The sequence below is a fragment of the Nerophis lumbriciformis genome, linkage group LG04, assembly GCF_033978685.3.
Source record: "Nerophis lumbriciformis linkage group LG04, RoL_Nlum_v2.1, whole genome shotgun sequence".
Lineage (NCBI taxonomy): Eukaryota > Metazoa > Chordata > Actinopteri > Syngnathiformes > Syngnathidae > Nerophis > Nerophis lumbriciformis.
Window position 1 is genome coordinate 11,208,925 of NC_084551.2, and position 16,076 is coordinate 11,225,000.

Sequence of the window (16,076 nt, forward strand, 5' to 3'; positions counted from 1 at the left end):
ACTAATTGAACATGTCATTCATTTAAAAAACCCAACACCTATCCGTCAGCGCCCCTACAGAGTGCCTGAGCGGCTGGTGGAGCCCCTCAACCATGAAATCCAAACCATGCTGGATCTAGGAGTGATTGAACCCTCAAACAGTGAGTGGTGTAACCCCATTGTCCTCGTTCCTAAAAAAGACAACACAATAAGAGTATGTAATGACCTACGCAAAGTGAACGCCGTTTCTAAATTCGATGCTTATCCCATGCCACGTATTGATGAACTTCTTGAGAAGCTCGGCAAAGCTGTGTTCATCACCACCCTTGACCTGTGTAAGGGATACTGGCAAGTCCCTTTAGAGAAGGAGTCAAGGGAGTACACTGCCTTCCGTGGACCAGAGGGTCTCTATCATTACACGGTTATGCCGTTCGGACTACATGGAGCCCCCGCAACATTTCAGCGGCTAATGGATCGCGTTCTGCAGGGGTGTGGCCAGTTCTCTGCTGCCTATCTCGATGATGTGGTGGTTTTCAGCACTTCCTGGAAAGACCACCTCTCTCATCTGCGTCAAGTCCTGCTCCGGATCCGTTCTGCCGGGCTCACTCTTAACACCCAGAAATGTGAGTGGGCCAAAACTGAGGTGTGTTACCTAGGTTACCATCTTGGCAATGGGCAGATACGTCCTCAGGTGGACAAGGTGAAGGCAATCCAAGACAGTCCTAGACCGCGGACAAAGAAGCAGGTCCGGTCATTCTTGGGGCTTTCCGGGTGGTACAGAAGATTTGTTCCCCACTTCTCTACCATCACAGCTCCTCTTGTCAAGCTGACAACCAAAGCATCCTCTAATCCAGTCAAATGGACAGACACATGTGAAACTGCCTTCACGAATGTCAAAACTATTCTATGCTCTTCTCCGGTCTTACAAAGTCCTGACTTCAACCAGCGATTCCTTGTTCAAGTTGATGCCTCTGGTGTGGGCCTTGGAGCCGTCCTAGCCCAAGGAAAGGAGGGCGAGGAACAACCGCTTCTATATCTGAGCCGTAAACTGCATCCCAGAGAAACTAGATACTCTGCCATTGAAAAGGAATGTCTTGCCATCAAGTGGGCATTGGACAGCCTACGTTATTACCTTCTGGGACGGACCTTCGATCTGGAAACGGACCACCGGGCATTGAGCTGGATCAACTCCATGAGGGATAAGAACTCCCGTGTCACCAGATGGTACTTGGCGTTACAGCCTTATTGTTTCAACGTTACACATCGAGCTGGCAAAAGTAACTTGCTAGCTGATTACCTGTCTCGTCTCCCTGGACTTGCTGTCGCTGGAGAGGAGGGAGGTAATGTGACAGTTTGACCCCACACTGTCACTGTTTGACCTTTGGACTTCCTCACAAACCGTGCACATTTGTTGGGAAGCTCAACATGGACACAAACATTCAATCTTGTTAGCCAGTGAAAAGCATGTGCTCAACAAACAAATTGTTACCTGTCACTCACCATGGCTCTGAACTATTGACCAAAAGAGTCAGGGTGGGGTTGAGGGCTTTATATAGGTGACCACACCTGCATTCACTAATTAGGCCAAATTTGGGTCGAACCATGATCTTCAAATGCTGGGTGTTACAGAAGGACACTGGACATTTAAAAGTTGTGTTGTCTAAGCCTGAATATACTGTGTACGAAAATGACTGCTCTACACATGCAAAAGTACCATGTGAATACTTTTTAGACATGTGATGGTTATTTATGGTGAAATTTACAAAATAACTGTTTTCTTAATTTCCCCTGTCAAATTGGTCCCAGCTAGTGGGCGGGGCTAAGGGCTATTTAAGTTGGAAAATGCCGTTTTTCTGACAGTCTGCTGTCGGTCACTGCCAGAGGAGGTTCTCTGTCCTGAGTAGGAGTTTCGGTCTCCATGCATCAAACATCTACTAAGGTGAATATTTTGATGATGAGATTATGTTGTGTTGTAACCGGTTAAACGAGTTTTGTTGAATGCTAATTGATTTTGCTAAATCTGTTATGATTAGTTAATTCTTTACTTTGACATATTTGATTATTGACCTTTGACTATGAGTACATGTATTTTGATATAATGAATGATTTATCTTTTGATTATTTTTAATATGCTTATTTTGATTAATTATATAGGCCTAGTTAACGCATGCAACTTCGAAATGTATTTAGAATATAAATGTACTATATATAATATACGATACTAATATTGCCTCTATTTATTACATTACAGATTGTGGGTGCTTTGTTTTTTCTGTCGTTGTTCACCTTTTGACACTTTTTGGGATTTCAATAAATGTTTGTAAACTCTCACCAACTGCGTGCCTTGCCATCCTTGATTTGAAAGTCTGGTTTGCAAAGGTTACATTACCTTCACCCGAGCCTGGGTGTGACAATTACCTTACCCAAAAACTCTGACTCAAAAGAAATTATTGTCTTTTTCCTATACTGAAGTTTCTGCATTTTGGAGTCCAGTCCACGATAAATAAATGATAAATGGGTTATACTTGTATAGCGCTTTTCTACCTTCAAGGTACTCAAAGCGCTTTGACAGTATTACCACATTCACCCATTCACACACTGATGGCGGGAGCTGTCATGCAAGGCGCTAACCAGCAGCCATCAGGAGCAAGGGTTGAAGTGTCTTGCCCAAGGACACAACGGACGTGACTAGGATGGTAGAAGGTGGGGATTGAACCCCAGTAACCAGCAACACTCCGATTGCTGGCACGGCCACTCTACCAACTTCGCCACGCCGTCCCACGATCCCAGTGACACACCCTCCTGACACAGGAAGTATAACTGCCCATAGTCCTGTCTCGACTCGCTAAACAATTAGAAGGCAGCTCAGCCTTTGGCTAGTCAAATTTAGGGAAATATCAAATTGTGCAAAGTGTAATCATATTATTTCCCCTTATTGTAAATTATGTTCAAAATGTTTGAAATAAACTTAACTATGACTATTTTATAATGTATGCTTTATGAAGCTATGGTTGCCTTGGTTTTAAAACATTGCCATTATACTGTACTGCTTGTCAAGTTTGGTTTTTTTTAAATATAATTTTCAAAACCACTTTATGTATAGTTTGATGTATAGGGTATGTCAAGTATGTAACTACATTTTGTTAGAAATGATGCCAAATTTAAATTATCTACATACAAAAAATAAATAACTAAAAATTAAAAAGCACTCAAGAGCCCAGACCTCGACCAGGCCCTATGTCCAATTGTTAGGAATCCTTTTTTTTTCATTCCTAAATTGAGACGGTGAGCCGGAACAACAACAAAATCTAATCCCTTGTTTCTTAGCCCATTCTCAAATTCCCTGAAACTTCACCCATAACTTTTTGAATTATCTATAGTGTACTTAAATGAACAAAGTCAACCATCTTGTCAGTCATCCACTGCCTTTGTGTCTGTAGGTAGAAGCAAAGCCAAGAGTAAAAATGATCTGGATCACCCCAAAAATCTAATAACTTGTTTTAAATTTCCTAACCTTTTGAGCTATCTATAGAGGAAGGAAATAGACAGAGTGAACCCTCTTGTCAGTCATTCACTGTCTTTGTCTCTGTGGGTGGAGGTGGGGCCGCTAGCATCCACAAAGAAAGAAGTTAAGCTTCGTAACATAATCGTAAGGCAACGTAGTAAAAATTATCCAGATTACCCACAAAATCAAATCACTTCTTCCAAATCCCAAAGTTTTAACAGAATCTAACGAGGAGACAAACCTCAGTGACCATTTAACCTCCTGGAGAGGTAGTAATAGTAGTACTAATATCAAATAATAGGTAGTAATAATATTAAACCAGACCTGCTGGACATGTTCCATTCTAGCGCCGGGTTCTGGGAGTTTCTCTCACTGTCTGCTGATGCGCCTCCTTTTGTTCCCTCCTTCTCCGGTTTGAGTTGCTCCCATTGAGCTGTCCCAATGTTGATGGACTGGAGGTCGACCTGGTACTGACGATCCTCCACCTCTGAGCCAGGGTCGCGAAGGATACCAAGGTTCAATGCGTGCCTAAAAGAAATAAAAACATAAAGTTGTTGGTGTGGTGCTCAAACAAGCTGTGTAACATACGTAGGAGGTACAGGACGTCCACTTAAATGGACACTAGGGTTGTTCGGTATACCGGTACTAACAAAGTACCGCGATACTAATTGATTAAAATCGGTACTATACTGCCTTTGAAAAGTACCGGTACCGTTCTGCCATATAAGTGCTGCGGTGTGGCGGTGACTGCAGAGCCGTGGCGCATTAATTGTGTCAAAACGCACAAACAAAGTGCATACAGGCAATAACATCGTGGTGGGGAAGAATGGCAAAAAAACAGACAATTCTACTGGTTAAAAAAGAACACGTGAAGTACAATATGGGGGTATTTGGGCTGCAAAACTAACAGTAAAGGTGACGCTTTAAACAAGGAAGCGCAGCGCTTCAAGTGTTGCTTTAAAACACGCCTCGCCAAATGTGACGATTAGTATTACCACCTTTGCTTCAAACCTAGGTAAACATTTAAATAATGAACATTCAGACCAGCACAAGGAGTTATAAAGAGTGACAGGTAATGATGTTGTTACACCTGTCCTGCTGTTCGCTCCTATGCAGACCGTAGTACAGGAGCGAAGGGGAGACGTTCCCTTCAGTTCACTTTACCCTGCAATGGGTCTGCTAAGATCCGCTTTCCGGTCAGAATTCGAGGCCGCCGATTTGTAACAATCTTGTTTTATTATTAGTTTAGCAGGACACAACCGGACCCGTTCATCACTCGACTGCGCAGTGCGCGCGGTCTTCTCTCTTTGTACTCGCCCACTCACTCCCTGACGTCACTCAGCCGAAACGTTGCCATTCTTGCCAACACATATACAGTACTGTACGCTACTCTCATAAGTTAACAGCTCCTCTGTTGTGCACATGTATATACAAAACATGTAGATACATAACATGTAGATACTTAGACGCCCATCTAACATCAACTACTGCAAGTAAAATGACTGAATTTTGGAACAAATTGCTAAAATTTGTGTTTTATCTTTAACAGATGTGTGTTTTACCTGCTATAAGGCTTATCTGGGCACATGTATCCATAGTTTTGTTTTTAGTACTTACTAATAAAGCACATACCAGGATTGGCAACCATAAATCATGAAGCATTTAATATAATGTCAATTAGTGTTGCGACGATACCAATATTTTGGTACCGGTACTAAAATGATTTCGATACTTTTCGGTACTTTTCTAAATAAAGGGGACCACAAAAAAATTGCATTATTGGCTTTATTTTAACAAAAAATCTTAGAGTACATTAAAAATATGTTTATTATTGCAGTTAAGCCCTTAAAGAAACATAATTCTTATTGCAAGTTTGTCCTTAAATGAAATAGTGAACATACTACACAACTTGTCTTTTAGTAGTAAGTAAACAAACAAAGGCTCCTAATTAATATGCTGACGTATGGAGTAACATATTGTGTCATTTATCATTCTATTATTTTGTCAACATTATTAAGGACAAGTGGTAGAAAATAAATTATTAATCTACTTGTTCATTTACTGTTAATATCTGCTTACTTTCTCTTTTAACATGTTCTGTCTCCACTTCTGTTAAAATGTAATAATCACTTATTCTTCTGTTGTTTGATACTTTATATTAGTTTTTGGATGATATCACAAATTTGGGTATCAATCCGATACCAAGTAGTTACAGGATCATACATTGGTCATATTCAAAGTCCTCATGTGTCCAGGGACATATTTCCTGAGTTTATAAACATAATATACATTTTAAAAAGACAAAAGAAGATGTTGTGATGCCAAAAAATGTTGACGTTATCATAGTAGTATCGACTACATACGTGCCTGTACTTGATATCATTACAGTGGATGTTAGGTGTAGATCCACCAATGGCGTTTGTTTACATTTTGATGCCAGTGAGCTACGGTGTGTAGTGAAGCATGCTTAGCTATTCCTCGTCCTGCAGGGATGATACTTGTCCATCCATCCCATCCATTTTCTACCGCTTATTCCCTTTGGGGTCGCGGGGGGCGCTGGAGCCTATCTCAGCTACAATCGGGCGGAAGGCGGGGTACACCCTGGACAAGTCGCCACCTCATCGCAGGGCGGATGATACTTGTAAGAAACTTAATTTATTTGTCGCCATGGAGGCGAGGATTAGTGATTTAGACGTAGCTAAAGCACTGCCGACGGCGGATGGACTTTAGCCGCTATGTCTTAAAGCATCTCTTCCTGAGGGCGTTTCAGTGTTATAACTTCACCTTTATCTTTAGTTTTTAAGCCAAAATGCGTCCGTTCTCATTTTTCTGTCTACACACTGTGTCTGCTTGTAAGTACTCCGTGATTGTGTCCCGCCGAACATGCTCCTCTGCTCGTAAACCAGCAATGTCACGACGTGACTTCGACGCGGGGGGGTGCGGGTCCGGTACGTTTCAGAGACGGTATAGTACCGAAAATGATTCATTAGTATTGCGGTACTATACTAATATCTGTATACCGTACAACCCTAATGTAAATAAAGCTTTTTTTATTATATTCTAATCTAACCCTTGATTATGGCAGACTATACGTAGTAGGGAAAATTGTAAATTGTAAACAAGAAAAACACAATGTCTTTAATGCCTTTTGATTTATATTTTAACCTTCTAAAATTGTTCTTTGAGTGCAATAGGAAACATGTTCATTGTATTGCAAGATTTTCTGTTAAAATAAAGCCAAAATTGAGTTTCCTTTATTTGGAAAAGTATCGAAAAGTATCAATATACATTTTGGTTCCGGTACCAAATTATTGGTATCGGGACAAACCTAATGGACACAAACTTAAATCTGGTAAGACCTGGGACAACATATTGGGAGTGAATTGCTGACCCAGTAGTTGAACTTCTACGATCACTGACAATCAGCAGCAAGTTAAAATTATGTAACTTGGCTGCTTTTGAAAGACAAGATGCACAAGAATAATCACAATCCAGCATCTGCATGTGACATCAAAGCTTTTGGTTCACTATGATATGTTTATTTGTGCTGGTGAATTCAAATGACTGCTTAAATGGAATAAATAAGGGTTTAAAATGACTACAGATGTAGGAGCAGCCCGGGTAGTTTTATTTGGTTCAGCGATGTCAGTGCTAATTTTCATACGTTTTTTTCCCCTCCCTCAGCCACACTGGAAAGGCCTTCATGAGTGTCTTATGTTATGACAATAAGCATCAAGAACAAAAACAACAGTGATGGGAGATAACAAGTGGGTAACCAGACTTAGCTGGAATTGTTGACACACAAACAAGTGAAACAGAGCCCTAATCAACATTTGGAACCACATTTCTCAACAGAGTTGAATGTGAATCAAACCAAGAAGGATTTGGGTGGGATGTGTCAGTCAGGATTCACAAGCCTTTTTGTAACACGACCTCTGTCATCCTAACCATCCCCAAACTGTATATTTCACATTAAACAAACCGCAGTTACCTCATACGCTTTCCAAATTATCTCTCTACTTGAGCCCATTTAGCAGAGCCTCTTACTCATAATCAACATGACTGTCTGAAGCCAACTCTCTACAATGGTGCGGGGTCACCCCCCCCCCCCAGCGACATAAATATAAATGATAAACATTTTTCTTGGTAATATCAAACGGCATATTTCAGCATTTTGCAGGAAACAAGAGAGCTTCATTTCTAACAAATGAGGAGGGGAGGAATTGTGGAAGCTTCCCTAGGGTTGCAAGTATAATTGAAGCCAGATTTCTTGTTGTACTGTGTGTACGTGGGGGACACAGGCGGTTTGACGTATTTGATTGGTCATGTGAGGACCACACTGCTTGGCCAAGAGGAGTCAAAGAAGGCTTTGGGAAAACACGACACTCCCAATACCAACATGCACACACATGACTTAAAACGAGGAGCGCGAGGCAGGTGGAACACACCATCCCCACATACTTTTATCATATGCGAGCGACTAGCACATACAGAATAAAGAGGGGAAAAAAACAACTAATAATTAAAGCTGCAAGCAGCGATGGATGGGACCGACTTTGACGGCACATAAAATCCAAACCGGAGCAGTAATTAAAACTCTTTCGTCAACTTTTAATCAGAAGGGTTCAATCTCTCTCCAGTGCTAGTTTGAAGCCGACACAACAAACGCGCTCAGAGGAGATAATGTTTGAAAAAAGGTGACCGTTTTTTACAAAACTTTTGTTTTGAAGGGGGAATTGCAAACTTCCTGTTGATTTTTGCTGGGGGTTGTCAATAAATGAAATGTAGGTCTAAGTGAGACCTACATAGAGGTTTTTGTTTCATGTCTCTAAGACATTCCTACTAGAAGTTACAGGCAGTTTTGTCTGAGTTTTCTTCCTAGGAGCAGTTGTGTCTGGATTTTATTCCTAGGGGGCGCTATAGCGCAATTTTGAGTTTTGGGGTTGGGTTTTTTATGAGAGCGCAATTTTTGCCAGCCCTGATGTGTGTGTCCAGTTTGGTGAGTTTTGAAGCATGTTAAGGGGGTCAAATTACAGCTCAAAGAGGCAAAAGTGACTGTTTTCACAAAACTTTTGCTTTGAAGGGGGAATTGCAAACTTCCTGTTGATTTTTGCGGGGGGTTGTCAATAAATGAAATGTAGGTCTAAGTGAGACCTACATAGAGGTTTTTGTTTCATGTCTCTAAGACATTCCTACTGGAAGTTACAGGCGGTTTTGTCTGTGTTTACTTCCTAGGTGGCGCTAGAGCGCAATTTTGAGTTTTGGGGCTAGGTTTTTTGATTAGATCGCAATTTTTGCCAGTCCTGATGTGTGTGTCACATTTGGTGAGTTTTGAAGCATGTTAAGGGGGTCAAATAACAGCTCAAAGAGGCGGTGGAAAAATAATAATAAAACCTTACAATTACAATAGGGTCCTCTGTTCCAAAGGGACATTGCGGTCCCTAATTAATACCCTTTTGCAGATATGGGCTGAAGGATAGTGATTTTAACTATCAAAAGGTTTTTGTGAGAGCTGGAGATGGAGGAAAGATAATGGAGAGGCCTGGTGGCATTGTGCAATACCATGACTTTCTGCCTTAGTTGGTATTATACATACATTTGTATTTCATACTTTATCATTACTCTCTGTACTGTACTGCTAATGCCACTGTCCTACATACTGTATATCAGTGTTTTTCAACCTTTTTTGAGCCAAGGCACATTTTTTGCGTTGAAAAAATGCGGAGGCACACCACCAGCAGATCTTATTAAAAAACGAAACTCAGTTGCCAGTAAAAAGTCGTTGCAATTATTGGATATGACTTTCAACCATAACCAAGTATGCATCACTGTAGCTCTTGTCTCAAAGTAGGTGTACTGTCACCACCTGTCACATCACGCCCCGACTCATTTTGAGTTCTTGTCTTGCACTCCTATTTTGGTGGCTTTTTCTCTATTTTTGGTATTTTCCTGTAGCAGTTTCATGTTTTCCTTTGAGCGATATTTCCCCGCATCTACTTTATTTTAGCAATCAAGAATATTTCATTTGTTTTTATCCTTCTTTGTGGGGACATTGTTGATTGTAATGTCATGTTCGGATGTACATTGTGGACGCCGTCTTTGCTCCGCAGTAAGTCTTTGCTGTCGTCCAGCATTCTGTTTTTGTTTACTTTGCAGCCAGTTCAGTTTTAGTTTCGTTCTGCATAGCCTTCCCTAAGCTTCAATACTTTTCTTAGGGACACTCACCTTTTGTTTATTTTTGGTTTAAGCATTAGATACCTTTTTACCTGCATGCTGCCTCCCACTGTTTTCGACATCTACAAAGCAATTAGCTACCGGCTGCCACCTACTGATATGGAAGGGTATTTCACGGTTACTCTGCCGAGCTCAAGACAGCACCGACACTCAACAACAACACATCATTTGCAGACTATAATTTGTATAAATTTGCAAAAAAATATATATTTAACCCAAATAGGTAAATTTAGATAATCTCCCACGGCACACCAGACTGTATCTCACGGCACACTAATGTGCCGCGGCACAGTGGTTGAAAAACACTGCTGTATATGGTGTTGCACACGTCCAAGGAATCAGTGAAATTTGATCCAATTCAATATAATCTATTGCAATAGATATATAAACTTCATTAATCCTACAATAATTTGCCTTAGCATTAAATACACACACACACACACACACACACACACACATTTGGATATACAAACACACATATAAATGAACTTCTTAAAAATAGCTAAAAAAAAAAAAAAAAAACAGAAAGTCAGTGCAATTGTCTCTCTCTCTCTCAACACACATATACTATAAATGGACTTCTTCAAAATACCTAAAAAAAAAAAAAAAAAGTCAATGCAATTGAATCTAATCGCGTCTAATAAATCAAGGGTTGAAATTGGGGGTTAAATCACCAAAATGATTCCCGAGCGCGGCCACCACTGCTGCTCACTGCTGCCCTCACCTCCCAGGGGGTGGAACAAGGGGATGGGTCAAATGCAGAGGGTGATTTCACCACACCGAGTGTGTGTGACTATCAGTGGTACTTTACTTTTAACTTTAAAAGTAGGCCCATATATTTTTGCCAACCTTCCTCGGTAGCTGGAAAATACCGGTGGAATTTTTTTTATGACAAAGTTCTTTTAAAAAAATAATTAGGAGATTTAAAGCATAGTAAGCACTGCATGTAAATTCATGTGCATTATTTCAAAAAGCAGTTCACCTTTTTTGACAATTTTTATGAGAAAACGCCAAACTGCCGCTCACAAAAGGGGAAACATTTGGCAAAACATGAACTCTGATGATAGCTACATTTATTACATGCATGGTATTCTTCAGTATTTTGAGCACAAACCATAGGGGGGGGTTACAGCTCGTGATGGGTACCTTTCACATTTGAATCGGTGTGGTACCAACTCCTGGTATCAGCATCAATTTTTTGTACTTTTGTGTGTGTTCATGTGGTAATAAATGTTATTTTTTTATTTAACACTGAGCTTAAAATAATAACAGTACTGTCCAAAAGTTTTATCTTGTTCAATTTCTATTGGTCTTCGCTGTGTTGCTGTAGTTAGGAAGTAGTCTTTGTCATTAAACTGAATTTGCCAGTCTTGTCCTTTGTTGAGCCCTACAACGTGTTTATACCGTAAGTATTGCACTTATTACACACCAGCTGTTTGATCGTAACGTGCATATTAGTTGTACAGTATTATTAATTACCAAATGTGTAGGTGTTGTCAAATTGCTAATGCCAATAGCAGCATTTATATAGAATATCCTATGTAAATTAGCATTGAGCTAGTAGAAAATTAGCTGAAAATGGAGCCATTTTGAGCGATGTCTATCAGGCATGCTTGCTTGGTTGGCATGAAAAATTGGAACATTGCCTAGAGGCAGTCGAGTGCTTTAGCTGGTGGTGAGTTAGCAACTGGGTGTGACGTCACGTGTAACAAAAGGTACCGAAATATGGTACCATTTAGTTTTACGTTGATCGTTATTTAGTAGGTACTTGAATTTGATAACCATCCCTACTTACAGCCATGTAAAAAAAGTTTTTGGACTTGAGCTCATAAGAGAGCCGTTTTTGGCTGCAATTCAAACACTCCACCCGATTTGAGTATTGGCAGAATATACCTTGTGCAGGACTTACAAATCCACAGACACTTCATCATGGCAACATATGTACAACAATGTTAAAAAATTCCGCAGAATAGCAGAAAATGGTAAATTAATTATACAATACCTTCCCCCGTTTTAAATTCCTTGGGTCTCTGCATTGTTTGGCAGAACATTAATCTTGATTTGACCCATTGGGAAGACTTCTGGGAGCACTGAGGCTTGAGGTGTTGCAGGTTAGCGATCATATGTTGACATGATGATAGAATTTAAGGAGGAACCATCTGGAAATGACACAACATTAGCTGATGCCATGTACGCCTATAAATGGCAAACAAGCACATGCGGGCTAGCTGTGCTGCTACATGCCGTAACAAATTTAAGTGTACGCTTAAAACGTAAGGAAACAATGACTTTAAAAATCAAATCCAGACCTGGACTACATAGTCCTTGCATGACTGCTGATAAATAATTGTCAGAAACTTAAAGTTGAATACCTTGAGAATATCGCAGCAAATTATATTGTTCAACAAATCATATTGTAAATAAGTAAAAGGGCTTGTTAAAAGTGGGAAACCGGGCCGGCCTGATTACCATGCTTTGGTTTTGAAGGCTAACTGTGGTTCAAGGTTGTAAAATAAACCACAGTGGGCTCTGGTTGAAACACAGGGCCCAATGGTTAGCGTGTAGGAGCAGTGAGCTGTGTTAAAACACTAACAGGGGTAACTGTATAAGGCAACACGCACATTTTCTTGCAGCTTCCACCCAGACCCCCATTCCAAACCAATGGTACAGGAAGCACCCGGGTAATACCAGGCCTTGCCAGCTTCTGGATCTTGTCACTCTGAAACCCGTAACCTGAAACCGCAACCCCAGACCTGTTTTTCACTCAATTTCCCCAACAATCACATGCAATATATGTCTCCTTGCACTTCTTAACCAATGCAAGAGTATGAGCCAATGTGTGTGTATTTAAGGGAGAGGAGGTCCTCTGGTTTTGCTCTTAAATAGAAAGTTCAGCGCATTCTTTTCTCAAGCAGTTCAGCAACTTTAATCTAAATCTGAGACGTGCACATTGAGGGGACCTAAAATACTAAACAAAGAAATGGTAATACTGAAATATATTCCAGTGTCAATCACACCACTTCGATGATGAAGTAATTACCATTGTGTATTTTTAAGTTCAATGACACATCTAAGGTCATGCTTCTCCTTCATTGAAGTTCCGAGTGCAGCCGGCAAGTCCTTGCTGGCACCCATCAGCTCCTCAGTGAAAACATTACACTGCACAGTGGCTTCTCAATCAGCTCACTGTGACGCACACTTGGCTAGTAGCACGCTGAGGGGGAATTCATAAGCAGTATGATTCATAAAAGTTGCAATTACTTGGTAGGTTAATCCCCCTCCCAGTTTACAGTGGTCTGTTTTGAATTGCCAGAGATTCTGCAACTAGTGAGCTTTGGATTTATGACACCAGTCAACTCCAATTGCTGTTAATCTGCATCCACCAATTATAATAATTAAAGCGTTGAAATTAAAATGCTTACCAGGCCTCAGAGTGAGGAGCAAATGATGCCGTGGAATAAACAGTCAGCAAAATCTTACTCAAAGTTTCTATGGAATACATTTTCAATGAGTTCAACTTGGACGCGACCCAGTCAGACAACACCATATTGAAGACAGCAAAAACAAGTGGCTCCAAATGTGTCACACTTGGCAGAAGTAACAGGCTCAACTTATGTTTTTTCCAAGTGTGTGTGTGTGTGTGTATGTCCCGCACCCCCAAACAGGCTGACACATGATAAAGACAATACTTTTCTCTAGCTTTGTGACTTGGAACTGATACGTGAGAAGATCCTCATGTGTCTACCATAGCCCAGCACCGCATGACTCATTGCTATTGCTGCTTCCAACATTCAAACCATCATTCTACGAACCTCACGAAAGTCATATGTGATGGTGAGCACATAACCAGGCTCTTTGTTTACACCGACGACATGCTGTGCATACAATCAAAAAACAGTCTGTGCAGTTTTATCAAACACTAAGTCATTTATTTCCCTCAAAATGTAAGTATCGGGAAAACATTGTTCTAATACACAGTCAGTGTTGGATTTGTTGCTCTAAAGACGCGTGTGCACCAAAAGCCACGTACAAAGACTGTATTGACCATTTCATCACATAAATACTGGTGAGAACCGTAATGGCCAAAATGTCATTTATCGTTATTTATTTCAACAGTTGAATGAATTTGAAAAACTAATGTATAACAAAAAATAGAAAAGCACTTTGAGAGTGCAGACCTCTGCCAGGCCCTACTTCCCGCTAGTAAAAAAAAAGGTCCCGAGTCCTGACGCTAACCCAGATCACTACCTGTGCTTTATACACGGCTGCGGCTAATTTATGGATTTTTCCGGTTTACAAGCTTTACATGCTGCCAATAAATTTAGCCTTGTCACATCAGACTAATGAAATGCCTAATTGTTCACGGTGGACCAATGTAATGGTTCACATTAAATCAAACACACTCACAATCATTCAGGCAGCCTTTTAGTGCGTTATGGACTCACCCTTGTCATGGAGAAGAAAAATACAAAATGCACATGACATAGCCCCAAATTACAGTAATCACTAGTTTCTTATGCACTTTGACTTTTGGCAAAATGTTATGAAAATGTACCTATTACTTTTTGAGCTATGTATAGCGGAATGAAAGAAACGGAGTGAACTCTCTTGTCAGTCTACAGTCTCTTGGCCTTCGCTAGGATACACACACAGAAGTTGAGGTTCACAATGTAAATGCAATGTAAAATAGTAGAAATTATCCAGACCAGCTCCCAAAATGTAATGATGTGTTCTTTATCCCATTTCCGACATTTCCTGAATTTTGTTATGAAAATCTGCCCATGACTTTTTTGAGCCATTTATAGCGGAATTATATAAACTAAGTGAACCCTCGTCAGTCTCCAATATCTTTGAATCCACGCAGCCCATGGCATACACACAAACACAGATGTTGAAGCTTGTATTGTAAATATAAGGTAACTTTGTAGACATTTTTTCAAATCAGGCCCAAAATCTAATCAATTATCCCACAATCCCTATTCTGACATGACCTGAAAGTCCGGGAAAATCCGCCTATAACCTTTTGACTTATTTTGATAACTAACACGCAACAAATGTTGATTGCGTAACCTCCTGATGAATGCAATTATACTTAGCATTATGGTATAATTTTGGTTAAAAAAAGCTTACGATTTTGCTAAATACCGATGGTGTTAATTTAGCTGAGTTGAGACACAAATCTTACTTGGATGGTGGTCTGATATATTTGTTAAGCACTATAAATATGAGAGTCGACCAAGATTACCAAACAGCATGTGGTGGACCTCAGTGTTTCATTGTACGCTTTGATTCATGACACACTAAAAACATTTCCCAACAGTCACAACGGGGATGCTGACTTGTTTTATCAGGACATTGTAAGATGAGCACATTTTAAAGGTGTATAGTATCACACATCCTTGGCTGCACATGAGTCAGAAGAAGTGATGCTAATCTAAACATTGTAAATTTCAGCCTGCTAATAGCGGGGCCATTTACTTAAACACACGTCCTGATGACTTGGATGATGTACTCCTGCTTTTGGTTAACGTGGACAGTAATTCACAAGCTTTTAATGGCCACCGACTCACTCACCAGATTGTATACCTGACAGATTTATGTGCGGGCCCCCGGTTACATCTCATCCTGTGCTACACTGTCCACTCTTGAAGATGGTGAGAATTACAAGGAAGCCATACGTTTGAGTCATTGCAAGAAAAAGCTAATCTCTCTTACTAGTAACATAGAGAGTGGTCCAACACTCGTGAAATCCTTTCCTCTGTTTGCATCAACAGACTTTCTTCCAATTATGCTTTTTGTAAAACATGTCAGGCAGAGTTCGGTTCTCTGATTCCGAGGTGTGCATAACTTGTCAGAACCAAGTTTGAAACAATGTTTATTGCCAGCCAAGCATTTCCCCAATTATATAGTCACGCCATATTATTCTGAGGCAGTTCACCAATTAATCCCTCAACACAACTGTGGTAGGGAATTTGCTGGGGGTTAATGAGGTTTTGGAAAATGATGCAGAAAAAGCACAATATTAATGACTCCAGGTGTTATTGCTCATTTGACATTCTTAAAGAATATCCTAAAGCTTAGATGAGACTCAAGATGAAGAGAATGTTTTGGATCTAAAGCAGGGGTGTCAAAATCAAATACAGAGTGGGCCAAAATTTAAAACTGAACAAAGCCGCAAATGAACCTTTTAATAGAGACCAAAACAAGCTTTGCATTAAATATTGAACAAGCAAGGCTTATATAACTTTATAGTGACATGCAAAATCGAGTTTCTATGTATGAGAATTAGCGGTGAATGCGGTGTTACCGCGGCACCGCCGATGTATATAATCGGCGGGCCAGCTCTAGTGTTAATTTG

At 40.3% G+C, this 16,076-nt stretch overlaps 1 protein-coding gene across 6 annotated transcripts in view; it reads right to left on the reverse strand.

The window, feature by feature from the left end:
* The window catches only part of LOC133595948 (intermembrane lipid transfer protein VPS13B-like), a 672,020-nt gene that overhangs the window by 354,476 nt on the left and 301,468 nt on the right, over window positions 1–16,076 (reverse strand). For all 6 annotated transcript variants that reach the window (XM_061948790.2, XM_061948782.2, XM_061948793.2 and 3 more), the window contains exon 32: window positions 3,809–4,012. In XM_061948790.2, coding sequence (XP_061804774.2) covers window positions 3,809–4,012 — 204 coding nt within the window. The remainder of the gene's footprint in view (window positions 1–3,808; window positions 4,013–16,076) is intronic.